Genomic DNA, 14,968 nt, shown 5'->3' with positions numbered 1-14,968 from the left:
TGGAAAGTATGTAATTTTCATCTTCTTTCAAATTTTTAAGGACATGTTTTCATTGCACAATGTCCCATAATTATATTAGTAGTAGCTACTTGTTATTGAATGCCCAACTCTGCCAGGCACTGCTTTATAGAAAGTACAGTTGACCCCTGAACAGTATGGGTTGGAACTGTGCAAGTCCACTTATATACCTATTATTTTCAAGAAATACATACTATAGTACTACATGTCCCATGTTGTTTGAATCTGTGGATGTGGAACTGTGGATACAGAGGACCGACTACAGAGTTATATGTGGATTTTCAACTATGTAGAAGGTCAGTGATCCTAACCTCCACATTGTTTAAGGGTCAACTGTATAATAAAAATTCCTGTGAGATAAATGTGACAGCTACGGACTGAACTGTGTTCTCCCCAAATTCATATGTTGAAGCCCTAACCCCCAATGTAACTGTATTTAGAGACAGAGCTTTTAGGAAGTCAGTAAGGTTAAATGAGGTTCATAACGGTAGGGTTCTAAAATAATAAGATTAGTGGCCTCAAAAGAAGAGAAGAGAGGGCCTTCCCTGGTGGCGCAGTGATTAAGGATCCACCTGCCAATACAGGGGACACAGGTTCGAGCCCTGGTCCGGGAAGATCCCACATGCCACAATACAGGGGACACGGGTTCGAGCCCTGGTCCGGGAAGATCCTACATGCCACGGAGGAACTAAGTTGGTGCACCACAACTACTGAGCCTGGGCTCTAGAGCCCACGAGCCACAACTACTGAGCCCACATGCCACAACTACTGAAGCCCACACTCCTATAGCCCATGCTCTGCAACAAGAGAAGCCACGGCCATGAGAAGCCTGCACACCGAAATGAAGAGTGGCCCCCGCTCATAGCAACTAGAGAAAGCCTGCATGCAGCAACGAAGACCCAATGCAGCCAAAAGATAAATTAAAAAAAAAAAAAAGGGGCTTCCCTGGTGGCGCAGTGGTTGGGAGTCCGCCTGCCAATGCAGGGGACACGGGTTCGTGCCCTGGTCCGGGAAGATCCCACATGCCGCGGAGTGGCTGGGCCCGTGAGCCATGGCCGCTGAGCCTGCGCATCCGGAGCCTGTGCTCCGCAACAGGAGAGGCCACAGCAGTGAGAGGCCCGCGTGACGCAAAAAAAAAAAAAAAGAGAGAAATCTCTTTCTGTCCTTGTGATGTGTATGCACTTAGGAAAGGACATGTGAGGATCTTGAACTTCTGATCTCCAGAACTGTGAGAAAATAAATTTCTGTTGTTGAAGGCATGCAGTCTGTGGTATTTTGTTATGGCAGCCTAAGCTAGTATATGACTGTTCCCATTCTGTGGATTAGGAAGCAAACAGAGGTCAGTGGCAACACTAACATTTGAACCTGATGTGTCTGACTACAAACAAAAGCACTCTCTTTGAATTGCCCTCTGAATTTTGAGTCTGAAAATAATTAATATAGATAGCTCTTTAGAAAAATACCAAAGCCTTCATCTGTTGTTTGTTGGTATAGGCATACCTTGGAGATACGGCAGGTTCAGTTCCAGACCACTGCAATAAAGCAGGTCACATGAATTTTTTTGGTTTCCCGGTGCATTTAAAAGTTATGTTTACACTATACTGTAGTCTTTTAAGTGTGCATTGTTTTAAAAATCAATGCACATACCCTTAATTTAAAAATGCTCCATTGTTAAAAAATGCGAACTATCATCTGAGCCTTCAGTGAGTCTTGGAAGTAACATCAATGATCACTGATCACACATCAGCGTAACAAATATAATAATAATGAAAAAGTTTGAAATATGTGACACAGAGACACAAAATGAGCAAATACTGTTGGAGAAATTGCGCTGATAGACAGACTTCCTTCACGCAGAGTAGCCAGCAACCTTCACTTTGTAAAAAATACAATATCTGTGAAGTGCAATAAAGCAAAGCGTAATAAAATGAGACGTGCCTGTATTTTTATTTGTACCACGTTTAGCAGAAACACACAAAGCCAGTTGATTTCCTTCAGTACATATCATCTGATTTTTGTCTTTTTGTACGTTACTATTTGAGCTCTCAGAATTTCAGGTTAATGTTGAAAAATGTAGCCAATCTTTCTGAAAGTACAATGTTCAAAAATCCAAGATTTACTATTTCTGTATTTGCTTTTTGTAAAATGTATTAAATACAAAATATACAGTTTTGTGCCTGAAACTAATTGGCAGTACCCCATTAAACTATATTAAAATTAACATCTATTAATTGGATTAGAAATTCAGTGAGAATGACAGCTGCTAGTGCCTTTTACAGTTACTTTGTTTCTCTATAATCCATATGGCAGGAATCACATAATGCTTTTTCCCCCTTAGAAATAAACACTTGAGATAAAATGATCTGACTCAGTGTGGTCAGGGTATGTGCACTTGTTTTCTTTTTAAAAAATTTTGTAAAAGCTGAGCTATCTTTTTTTTCCTCTTTCACAGGTTTTCACCAGCCATATTTTTATATCTCATTAGCATTGTTCCATCATTATGGCTTCTTGAAATGCACCATGAGACCCAGGTATGTCCTTTTGGAAAGTAGGGAAGTGGAATACTCAGCAATAAACTACATTCATATTATAATCCAATTTCTGTCAGAAATGCACTTTTCTAAGGAACTGGAGTTATCAAGATTTGAATAAGTAAGAGGCCTCAGCGAAAAGGAAGTGAATCCATGATCTGTAAAACCCCATGAAAATGTTGCATTCATGTAAGATTTAAGACTACATCATTCATTAACAATTTGGGTTAGAGATCTTGTTCTTAAGACTTCCCCTCCAATATGCTACAGTTTACATGGGGATATACAATTCTGGTTTTAACCCTTGCCGCTTCAACGAGTTATTGTGCTAAGAACGGGCAGGGCTCAGTCATCTAGCATCCTATAAAATGACATTTTTAGGGACAACAGAAACAAAAAAGAAACCCCATCATCTGTACTCAGCTATACAAATACAATCAAACTTGGAGGGGCTATTTGTAGTAGTCTGTCTTAAAATACAGGCTTTGCAGGTTACAGGAGATTCACTTTTGAGGGTCCTATGAACTGTCTCAGTAAAATAGGAATTTCACCCTAGGGACCCGAAATAAGGGTAAAGGAGAGGAGCCAGGGGACCTACCATCAGGAAGGGTGGGCTCTCTGTTTTAAGACCACACTGACCCAGAAAACAAACAGTGGGTTCCAATAAGAGTCCCTAATCTATATTAGGGAGATACAGAGGGAGGTACTGATTTTTAAGTGAGCTGCTTCTTGCCTGGGCAACCCTAGGTAGCAGGCTCTAGGCTGGATTCGGTCATTGATTGTTGTAAATGCTCCTGTACAACAGTGGGGGTGCCAGTTGGTGAAGTCCATCAGACTGCAGCCTGGACATCACATCTTCAGGGTGCAGGTTACAGGTTCATATGTTTTACAGTAGTTATAATATTATTTTAGGACATTTACTGGTAAAATCTGTGAGACTGTTTCACAGATTTCTTTGCTACAGTTGGCCATTTTATAGCAAAGTTAAGCCTCTTATATATGTTTCAGATATTCAAACCTTATCTGGAAAATGCTTGCTCCAAATTTTAGGCACACAGATGGGAATTTAGTTCTGTAGACTATTTCTGAATTCCACAAGCATGTACCAATGATGTAGGCATGAAGAAAACATTTGTCTGCCTAAATCTCCTGTTTAAAAAACACTGAAGTCAAAGACTCTCTATATGTTTGTAGCAAAAGTATTTTTGTCACAGTAGATTGGTTGGTTCAAGTTATTATAGCTTTTAAAAACTGTACCATAAGGATTAGGGGACTGTTTCAATTTCCTTACTACTTACTGCTTTCAAGGATATATAAAAATAAGCTCTGGTGATTTGAATCATTTTTTTCCTTCACATCTAATTCTATGACGTGGCTATCATCCACAATAACAATTCATTTCCCCAAATGCTTTTATAATATAAATGCGTTGCACAGTTAATTGATATACAGGTCCAATCCTATTACAACAAATAGCATGCAACCAAAAGCTCTCTTTTTAAGAAAAAAAAGATTTTTGAGCCCTGGGCAGTACCTCTTTAATTTTCATACTACAAAAGAAATTGGACCTTTAGCAGTAATGGATTTGACTCATTTTGACACTGAGAATTAAAACGAATGCCCAGTGATTGAATTGGGCAGGCTGGGCAGAGACAGAAGTAGAAAAAAGTGAGAGAGAGACAAAAAAGTATTGGCATTGCGTTTAAAGAAATAAGAAATGGCAGAATAAAGGGAGGTAGAGAAATTCTTAGTCCATTCATGTAGGAAATTTTGGTTATGATAATAATCACTTTTTTCATATAGTCCCTTCATTTCGAAGTATTTTCAGATACATTTTCTCATGTATACACCCAGCAACTTCTTAAGTTAGACATGGTATATGGATTTCTATTTTATAGAAGAGGACCCTGAGACTAAGAAGGGTTAAGTAATTTTCCCAAGGCCACACAGCTAATCAACCACAGTTCTGGGGCTTAGAACCTGAGTCTTGAGCCCTAGTGCATTAAACCACACTGCCTTTCTCTATCATGTGTTCTGTGTGTTACAGGAATTTGCATCAAAATCATCTGGATTTTTCATGATGGGAAAGGATAATTTAATTTCCTTTCACATTTTCCCTTTACTCTATACCCTAAATGCTCTAACCTATGACTTGGCATTTGAAAAACATGCTGACCTATTTCCTGAAAACATTTCTCCTCGATGATCAATTCTGTACCTTCATTTCTGAATCTGGCTGGGTCTACCTGAATGGAAACAAAATGCTTACGACAACAGTTATGACCTTAACTCTTAGTCAAGTCTATTTATGAAGTGGCACAATTCAAGCAATGGAAATTTTCTGGTCTTGATGGTGTCACAGTCTGGTTGACCCAACGGAGTACTTTTGAAGCTATTAAAAGTTTTAAGACAGAGCCCACGAAAAAGTGACTTGTTGGCACCCAGATCGTGCACATCACTCACTTACACAATGCTGAATGTAAACAATATTACCATAAAAACCATATAAGTCAGGTTAGGTCTTAGGAGTCAAACCCACTGTTCTTTGCAGTCCTAAGGCAGCTGCCACTTAAAGGAAAGTCGTATCAATTTATAACAAATAGAGTTCTAAGAATAAAGAGGGACTCAGGTCTTTATACCATAACACGAACTACAAAACTATTTGCTATCAAGTTATCTTATGCTGCAGTATAGATGACGATGTTTTAAAAATAACAAGATGTCTATGGATTTTCAGTGATAAGAATGTAAAAAAACATATCAGGGTCACCGTTTTAAATATACAATCTGCTTTTCATGCCTGTAAGAGAAGTGGTCAAATTTGTTTCCTATTGAACATGAGGTTCTTAGATAGAGTCACCAAACTCCTCTGCAATGAGGATTTGTTGCTCAAAGATTTAATTTGTTATCTTTATTATCTTTTCTCGGAGCCTTAGCTGTACAAAAAAAAAGGGTACAAACAACTGCATTTTTGCTCTTAGAGTTACAGCACATGGCCATTTTTCTTAATTATTCTTGTCGTAACACTAGTTGTTTTGATGGAAGGGAGGAAAAAAATAGCTTCTTGACAGACTTTCTTTTCTACTTTTCCAAGTAGCTCATAGAATGATCGATGAAGTACCCAGAATAATTAAGAAAAATACACTTCTCACAATGTTAGCATTTAAAAAATAATAATTTCTCTCTAAATCCAAATGTGTGATCATGTGTGTGTGTTTGTGCATGTGTATGTGTTTCAAAAGTACGTTTGCTCTGCAGATGTTTTTAAAAAAAACAACCATATATATATATATATATATATATTTTTTTTTTTACCCATTTGTGAAATAATCATTGGCTACAGTTACATTTTCAAGTGCCACCCCTTTCCTCTCTTATGTACTTTTTTCTTCTCTTTCTGTACCTCAGATTCCCAGCATCTGGCTGGATAAAAATCATCCACAGTTCACTTGTAGAAATTTGCATGCAAAATGAAAGAACAAGAAGGGGGAAAAGTGCCATTTATTTTAGGTCTATTGCTAAATTTTTTATAAACCTAAACTGACTTCTAAAGTGACACAAGATGTATATGTTGGTGGGTGAATATGTTAATTTATTATTATTTTGGGGGGGGGTTGCTACAGTGCTTAACAGGCATGATTGAAAGTAACTGAATTATCTATATTAGCAAAGTGGTATTTTAGATAAAGAGGCCTCTGGACAAGAAACAAAAATCTTAGAATGAATGCTTTGACCAGGATCATACATGCTATCATTGGTTGTTGGTTTGTTTTATAATTGATCCAGGGTTCAAGGAAGGGAACACAGTGATCGATCCATAAATTCTACAGCTCTCCACAATGAACTCAGAGCATCTACATCCTCATAGACTTGTGGAAAAATAAGACATGTATAGTTGACTCTTTTCTCATATTAGCTGAAAAGTGGTTTTCTATCTCAAGCCTATATTCTGATTTTCAGAAATGTTTATGCATACCGTGAAACGTCACATATTTGCTCATAACCTCTTAGACACATTGAAGCCATCTTAAACTCTACCTACTGTGATATTTTTTGACATACTGCTTTTTAAAACACTTCTTAGTATTGCAGTAGCCAATCTGAAGGAATGTCAAAGAACACCAGCACCAAAGAAGACTTCAATCAAACTCTGTTGTCAACTGAACAAACCAACAGAGCGGATGATCTCATTGAGACGGTGAGAGCTTTCTCACTGTATATTAAAGGATCTAGCAGATCACCTTTTCACTTGGTGAGGATAACATGCTCTATACCTTTCAGCTCATTCTTCCCTAGGGAAATCTGCCAATTGTTTGGCTCAGGAATTCACAAGATAATTGTTTAAAAATATTATTAAACATATTTAACTTGCATAACGGGCATATATATCTTATATACATTAATAAATATATTTAACCTGCAGTATTAAGGAACCTTTAACACTTAGATCAGACAGTCTATGTACAAAGAGAGATACATACATTTGTGAAGGAATGATATAATGGAAAGACTGGGATCTGCCCTATATATTTTTTAGGTGTTTATGTTAATAAGTCAGGGAAGGTTTCCAGCCAAAATAGAATCGCTTGTTTGTTCTTCTCATGCTTGATATTTGGCAAACTAACCATGACCTATTAGAAAATGATATACTGGAGAGACTCAAGGCCAAGGCCCCTACCACTGAACCATGTTTTCAACAATAAGACAGGCTACAGATTCTGTGAGGTTTAACAGAGCTACTTCAAGCTTCAATCACAGCTTACCCAGATCACTTTGAACAAATCAATCTCACTGTCTCTCAGTTTATCATCTGACAATTGAAAATATTAACACTGCTAGTATGCTTCCTCCAAGAATTAAATAAAATGTATGAGAAGTCTCAAAGAAGTGTGCAAATGAAAGATTACTGATCTTCCCTCACGGCTTCAATCAGGTTAGCATCCTGCCTTGTCTTTTATCCTCCCTTAACCTTTACACTTGACATCAGCACGTGATCAAGAGGGGTAAATAAAGTTTGCACAGATATAGTTAAGTCACTTGTATACATCAGTTGGAATCACTATCCAATCCACTTAAGATCTACACCCTTGTAGTCTTTAGAGATCATAACTGATAGGGCCAATAATATACTTTAACAGTTATTTGGAAGTTAAGTGGGCAAGAGATGGCATCCAGAATACATGAATGGGTTGTAAATTTTTCTCAGAGTCCAAGAATAGGGGCAGAATAAAATTTGCTAGCTTATGAATTTTTGAATAATATGTTAAATGTTCAGAGTAAAAATAACCTTATAGTTATTCTCTTTCTTTACTTTTAGGTAATGAATAAACACTATTATATATTTTCTCCTTTGATATAGTGGGGGTGTTTTTGTTATTGTTTTTTAAGAAGACGTTGGGGGTAGGAGTTTATTAATTTATTTTATTTATTTTTGCTGTGTTGGGTCTTCGTTTCTGTGCGAGGGCTTTCTCTAGTTGTGGCAAGCGGGGGCCACTCTTCATCGCAGTGCGTGGGCCTCTCACTGTCATGGCCTCTCGTTGCGGAGCACAGGCTCCAGACGCGCAGGCTCAGTAGTTGTGGCTCACGGGCCTAGTTGCTCCGCGGCATGTGGGATCCTCCCAGACCAGGGCTCGAACCCGTGTCCCCTGCATTAGCAGGCAGATTCTCAACCACTGGACCACCAGGGAAGCCCTGATATAGTGTTTTATAGCAATAAAAATCAAAAGAAAGATTTGTACCATGCTAAAAATATTACCAGATTAGTAAATTCCGATTTGAAATCTATAAAAGAAAAATACAGGAATTTTTAAATTTTAATATGGAATTTTTAAAATGTTGCTATGTGTTATACTGGTTACAGAGACTGATGAAATGATAAATGAGAAATTATCTATAAAACATTGCAAAATTGGTTTTTAAAATATCATATAGTACAATGCCCCTAGTAAGTGAAAGGTTTAAATTACTTTCAGTTATAAGGCTACCCCATTGTAAGGACCACATTAGCTTTTTTTTTTTTTTAAGCGTGTTCAGTTGAAAAGAGTTTTACTTTCTTTATTAAGTGAAGAATCATTTTCTGAAAATGACCTTCCACAAAAGCTAACTATTGACTGACAGCCATGGTGAAGAAGGCCTCTCTCTCTAAGGTGATAGCTCATAATCATTCTGTCTGTATGACATTTCTCTTAAACAGGCCAAAGTTTTTGTAAATAACTTATCTACAGTATGCGAGAAAGTTTGGACTTTGGGACTCCATCAGACATTCCTGCTAATGCTAATAATTGGAAGATGGCTTCTACCCATTGGAGGCGGGATTACTCGGGATCAACTCTCTCAACTTCTCCTTATGTTTGTGGGGACAGCTGCTGACATACTGGAATTCACAAGTGAGACCCTGGAAGAAGAAAATGTGAGGTAAGAAGGCCCTGCAATGAAAAGACCTTCTTTTCAAGGTCAGGCCCACACACCTGTCTTTTTGTTCTACTGTTTATATTCTGCATGAATAAGGATTTTCAGGAGATCATATATCCAGTGCTAGAATCATAGAATTTGTTGCTGTTCGGGTACATGTTAGGTACCAGCCCCCTAACACACACACACATATATACATATGTATGTATATACATACATATGTATTACCATATATATATAAAAACTTTATATATGAATATGTCAAGGATGTTGCTGCTAGAGAAAAGGGGCAAATAATATTACCCATGGGTAAGAACAGAGAAGCTCTGACTGTTTGCATGACCACAGATTAGGTGAAGCCGTGGTTATCCGAAAACCTTCTGAGGGTGGAATGACCATCCCTAGCTTCCCTTTCACATGCTCAAGTGTCCAGGAATGTAGCCAATCATAAGGGTCTCTTCTAGAGCAGAGCAAAGCTACCATTCCAGGGAAGAACCTAGAGGTGACATGGAGAAATCACTCCTCCAGCCAGTTGGGGAATTTATACATACTCCCTGACGTGAATGCAGAATGGGGCAGATTAGGTTTTATTTTACTAAATTTTATTTTTAGTCAGCTTTGTTCGAAGTGCCCAAAGGCTATCTGGTGTAGATGCCTATAAATTAAAACTTATTGAGTTGGTACTTTTATTTTTGCCACGAGCAAATAAACTCAGAATCCCTGATCACAGCTGCTTATGGAACTACTTTCTTACCTTTAGGGATTTAAGTCTCAGTGCCTAAATGTACTTTCAGCTTTGGTTGTTTTGCACTATGCTATAAAAATAACTTGCAGTGAGGCTGGCTTTTAATTCTACATTTTATGCTGTGTTTCTCAAACAACGAAACATAAAGCCGAGCAAAATACACTAACTTACTGAGTAAACTTAATACCCCAGTTGTAGTACAAAGTGTATCTGTAATCATAGCTTACCTTCACATGATCATTTCCTGTTCCATTTCTACTAAGTTTTCTTATACCATAAGTAGACGTCGAATTTTAAAAAGAATCCAATCTAAGTTGACCCATTGTCCTCAGAATGTTGACTTTAGCTTTGTAGCTTTAACACCAAATATTTGGTCAGTGCTTCACATTGTATAACACATTTTCAGATACATTAGAATACTTACAGTACAATGAGGTTACAAGAAAATCATGAAGAAATCATGACCGAGCACATAAAAACAATAAATAACTACAGGCACAGTGATATGGACATGACAATATAAGGATGATTAATTCTACCTAAATAGAAGTAGACATATAAATGCCAAATATCTAGTGAGATGCATGGGAAATAGGGTAGGAGAGGGGGTTCAGGAGGAATATGTTTTGAGGGGCTGGTTATAAAAATGTGAGAAACGCCAACCTCAGCTACCTTAATGGCCTGTTTATGAGGCCCATCCACAAGTGACACCAAGAGGCATTTTATAGGTCAGTGTTTCCCAACAGATGTTGAATATTAAATAAGTTAATGATTAAAATGTCAATCACCTGGGGGGGAAATACCTTGAAAATTACGAGGGATCATTCATGCACCAACTCTTGACTGATCGTCTAGTGTGGGCCAGGTAGTGTGCTAGTGCTAGTGGAGACTGGGGAGCAAATGGTGAGCAACTGATGAAATAAAGGACACACAATCCTATCCCAACCCAGGTAATTTCAGTTCAGCAATTTCTTCACCCACCAATACATTAATCTGAGTGTTTTATAAATAGTTTCTTCTCATTTTAAACTTATACCATGTCCTGAGAATAGAACTGAATAAACTCTGCCCAGGTTATTGTTTTTAAGTTTCTTTTCAGGTTTCATGATCTCAGATGAAATCATTTTATTTTTAATATAACTGCATTGTGTCAGTGACCTTCTGTGGTCTCCACTAGACTCATGCATGTCTCCATCATGACCCAAAGACTCCAAAATCAAGGCCCAGAGAGAACTGAGAGTTTTAAATTCCCTCCTAAGGCCCACCTCCCAAGTTCTGATTTCATCTCAGGCCCCATCTATACTGCAAGAATTAACACTGCAAATTTCCATCTCTTCAAAGGAAATATTAAATCCTTCTCACTGTAGTGTAGCTTTCCTCTTTGGCCTCAAAAAGACAATCATGAAGCATAAATTTAATAACGACGTGTAGCATCTTTCCATGTGCTGATTAGCTATTCATATATCTTCCTTGGTGAAGTATCTGTTCAAATTTTTGCCCATTTTTCATTGGATTAATTTTTATTGGTTGTAAGAGTTCTTTACATATTCTGGATACAAGTCTGGTATTAGATACATAATGTAAATATTTTCTCCCAGTATATCATTTTTTAATGTTGTCATTTGAATAACAATTTTTTTGAATTTTGATAAAATCCCATGTATCATTTTTTCTTCTCTGTAGTGCTTTGGGAATAATAGATTCTAAGAAATATTCTCCCCATCAAAAATTAGAAATATTTCCCTGTGTAATGTTTTCACTTAATTTTTGTGTATCATGAGGTAAGGGTCTAAGGTTCATGTTTTGTCTTGTTTCATTTTGTGTTTTGGCATTATCCCAGCAGTATTTTTTGCACAGCTAGGACCAACTGTCTCAGCACCATTTGTTGAAAAGACTATCCTTTCCCTATTAAATTGCCTTGGTATCTTTGTCAAAAATCAATTGACCACATATGTAAGGAGGTTTTCTGGACTTTCTATTGTGTTTCATTGCTCTGTGTGTCTATCTTATGCCAGTACTACGTTATTGAGATTACTGGAATTTTATGGTAAGTTTTGAAACTGGATACTGTAAGCCCTCTAACATTATTCTTTTTTCAAAAATTGTTCTGATTTTTCTAGCTCCTTTGCATTTCCATGTAAGTTTTATAATTAGCTTGTCAAATTCTACAAAAAAAATCCTGCTGGAGTTTTGATAAGGATTGTATTAAATCTAAGCATCAATTTGTGAAGAAGTGGCATCTTAATAATAGTAAGTCTTTCAATTCATGAACATAAACTATCTCATCTTTTATTCAGATGTTCCTTAATTTCTCTCAGCAAAGTTTTGTAATTTTCAATGTATAGGTCTTGCACCACTTTTCCTAAATTTATTCCTAAATATTTTTCTTTTTGATAGAATCATTTTCTTAATTTCTTAGTATCATTTTCATGTTTTTTATTGCCACTATGTAGAAATACAATTGACTTCTGTGTGACAATCTTGTACCCAGAAACCATGCTAAACTTGCTTACTAGTTTTGTAGACTCCTTAGGGATTTCTACATATGGGATAATGTCATATGAAAGCAAAGATATTTTTGATTCTTTCTAATCTGTACGCCTTTTATTTCTTTTTCTTGTCTTATTGCACCAGCTAGAATTTCTTGTACAATGTTCAACAGAAGTATAAGAGTGGACCTTTCAATCTCAAAGGATAAGCATTCTGTTTTTCACTATTAAGGATGATGTTAGCTATAGGTTTTGCACAGATATTTTTAATAGATGCCCTTGATCAGTTGGAGGAAATCCCCATCTAGGTTACTGAGAGTTCTTTCTTTTCTCTCTCTCTCTTTTTCTATGGACACTGAATGTTGTTAAATGTTTTTCTGTTTTTCTTATGATCATTGTGTGGTGGCTATCTTTTATTCTATTAATATGGTGTATTACATTAACTAATTTTCAGATGTTAAATCAACCTTGACTTCCTGGGATAAATATCACTTGATTATGGTGTATAATCCTTTCTATATGTTGCTGAATTTGGTTTGCTAACGTTTTGTTAATAATTTTTACATCTATACTCATAGAGCGTACTGATTTTTAGTAATATTTTCAAATGATATTTTTCCTGGCTTTGGTATCAGGGTAATATCCTTCAATGAATACCTCAGGAAGCATTCCTTCTTTATTTTCTGAAAGACTTTGTATAAGACTGATGTTATATTTAAATATCTTTAAATATTTTATAGAATCCACTTAGGAAGCTATCTAAGCCTAGGTTTTTTTTATGGGAAGATATTTTATTACTAATTCAATATTATTTCTCATAAGTCTATTCAGTTATTCTATTTCCTCTTGGGTCAGTTTTGATTGTATTTTTCTTCCTAGGAATTCTTACATTTTATCTAATTTTATTTTTTATATAAAGTTGTCCATAATATTATTCCTTTATACTTGTGTCAATTTCTATAGGGTCACTTATTATGCCCCTCCCCAACTTTTCATTCTGAGTTTGGTCATTTGTGTCTCCTCTATTTTTTCTTAGACTTCTCAATTTAGTCAGTCTTTTAAAATAACTAATTTTCGGTTTCATTGATTTTCTCTATTATTCTGTTTTATATTTCATTGGTTTGTGTCCTGATGTTTAATTTTTCCTTCCTTCTGCTTGCTTTGGATTTAATTTGCACTTCTTTTTTCTAGTTTCCTAAGATGGAAGCTATTGATTTGAAACCTTTCTTCTTTTCTAATATGGTATTCAAAGTTATGTTTCCTTCTAAGCACTGCTTTATCTGCATCTCATAAGCTTTGATATGTTATCTTTTTGTTTAATACAGTTCAAATTATTTTCCAGTTTCTCCTATGAGTTCTCCTTTGACCTATGACTTGTTTAGAAGTAAGCTGTTTAATTTCCATGTGGGGATTGCCCAAATTTCTCCCTGTTGTGTTCTATTTTAATTCTGTTGTAGTCTGAGAATATACAAAATTATTTTAACCCTTTTATAATACTGAGACTTATGGCCTAGCAAATGGCCTATCCTGGAGAATGTTCCATGTGGGCTTGAAAAGAATGTGTTGTCTGGTTGAGTGTTCTGTAAATGTAAGTTATGTCAAGTTGGCTGATAGGGTTGTTCAAGTCTTCTATATCCTTACTGATTTTCTGTCTAGTTGTTCTATCAATTATTGAGAGTGAGGCATTGAAATCTTCAACTCTGATTGTTGAATTGTCTATTTCTTTTTTCAGTATTGTCAGTTTTTGCTTCATGTATTTTGAGGCTCTCTTTTTAGATGTGCACACATTAATTTTTTAAACTTCTTCCTCATGTGGTAACTGTTTTTCATCATGAAATGTTACTTTTTCTCTAGTAATATTTCTTGTCTGAAAGTCTATTTTGTCTCATATGAATCCAGGCACTCTATTTTATGATGACTATTGACATGGGATATCTTTTTCAAACTCTGTATCTTTACATCTAAACTGTATTCCTTATATACCACATATAGTTGGATCTTGCATTTTCCTCTCAGTTAGACAATCTTTGTCTTTTAATTGGAGTGTATATTAATTTCCCAGGGCTGCCATAACAAACTACCACAAACTGAGTGGCTCAATACAACAGAAATTTATACTCTCTTAGTCCTCAAGGCTGAAAGTCCAAATCAATGTGCCAGCAGGGTTGGTTTCTGTTAGAGGCTCTGAGGGAGAATCTGTTCCCTCTTGTGGCTCTCTTGTGGCTTCTGGTGGTTGCTGGCAGTTCTGGTGTCCCTCAGCTTATAGACACATCACTCCAATCTCTGCCTCTGTCTTCACATGGCATTCTCCCCAGTGTGTCTGTCAGTGTCTCCAATTTTTCTCCTTCTTATAGGGACACCACTCACTGGATTAGGACACAGGTTAATCTATTATGACCTTCTCTTACCTTGACTACTTCTGCAAAGACCCTACTTCCAAATAAGATCACATTCTGAAGTCTACGCAGACATGAATTTGGGGGAACAATTTCCAAGCTTTTGCAATGTGTTTAATCCATTAATATTTAACGTAATTATTGATTTGGTTGAATTTTTTTTTATTTATCTATCTATCTATCTATCTATTTATTTATTTATGGCTGCACTGGGTCTTTGTTGCTGTGTGCAGGCTTTCTCTACTTGCGGAGAGCGGGGGCTACTCTTTGTGCGGTGCACAGGCTTCTCATTGCAGTGGCTTCTCTTGTTGTGGAGCATGGGCTCTAGGTGCACGTGCTTCAGTAGTTGTGTCATGCGGGCTCAGTGGTTGTGGCTTG

The 14,968-nt window shown here is 36.6% G+C and overlaps 1 protein-coding gene across 1 annotated transcript in view; it reads left to right on the top strand.

The window, feature by feature from the left end:
* Positions 1–14,968, top strand: part of TMEM26 (transmembrane protein 26) — a 46,698-nt gene that overhangs the window by 16,183 nt on the left and 15,547 nt on the right. The window contains exons 2-4 of the mRNA XM_060127182.1: positions 2,471–2,549; positions 6,634–6,747; positions 8,743–8,963. Of these exons, the coding sequence (XP_059983165.1) occupies positions 2,471–2,549; positions 6,634–6,747; positions 8,743–8,963 (414 nt within the window). The remainder of the gene's footprint in view (positions 1–2,470; positions 2,550–6,633; positions 6,748–8,742; positions 8,964–14,968) is intronic.

The sequence above is a fragment of the Lagenorhynchus albirostris genome, chromosome 16, assembly GCF_949774975.1.
Source record: "Lagenorhynchus albirostris chromosome 16, mLagAlb1.1, whole genome shotgun sequence".
Lineage (NCBI taxonomy): Eukaryota > Metazoa > Chordata > Mammalia > Artiodactyla > Delphinidae > Lagenorhynchus > Lagenorhynchus albirostris.
Note: the sequence above shows the minus strand (reverse complement) of the source record. Positions and strands in the feature narration are given on the sequence as shown.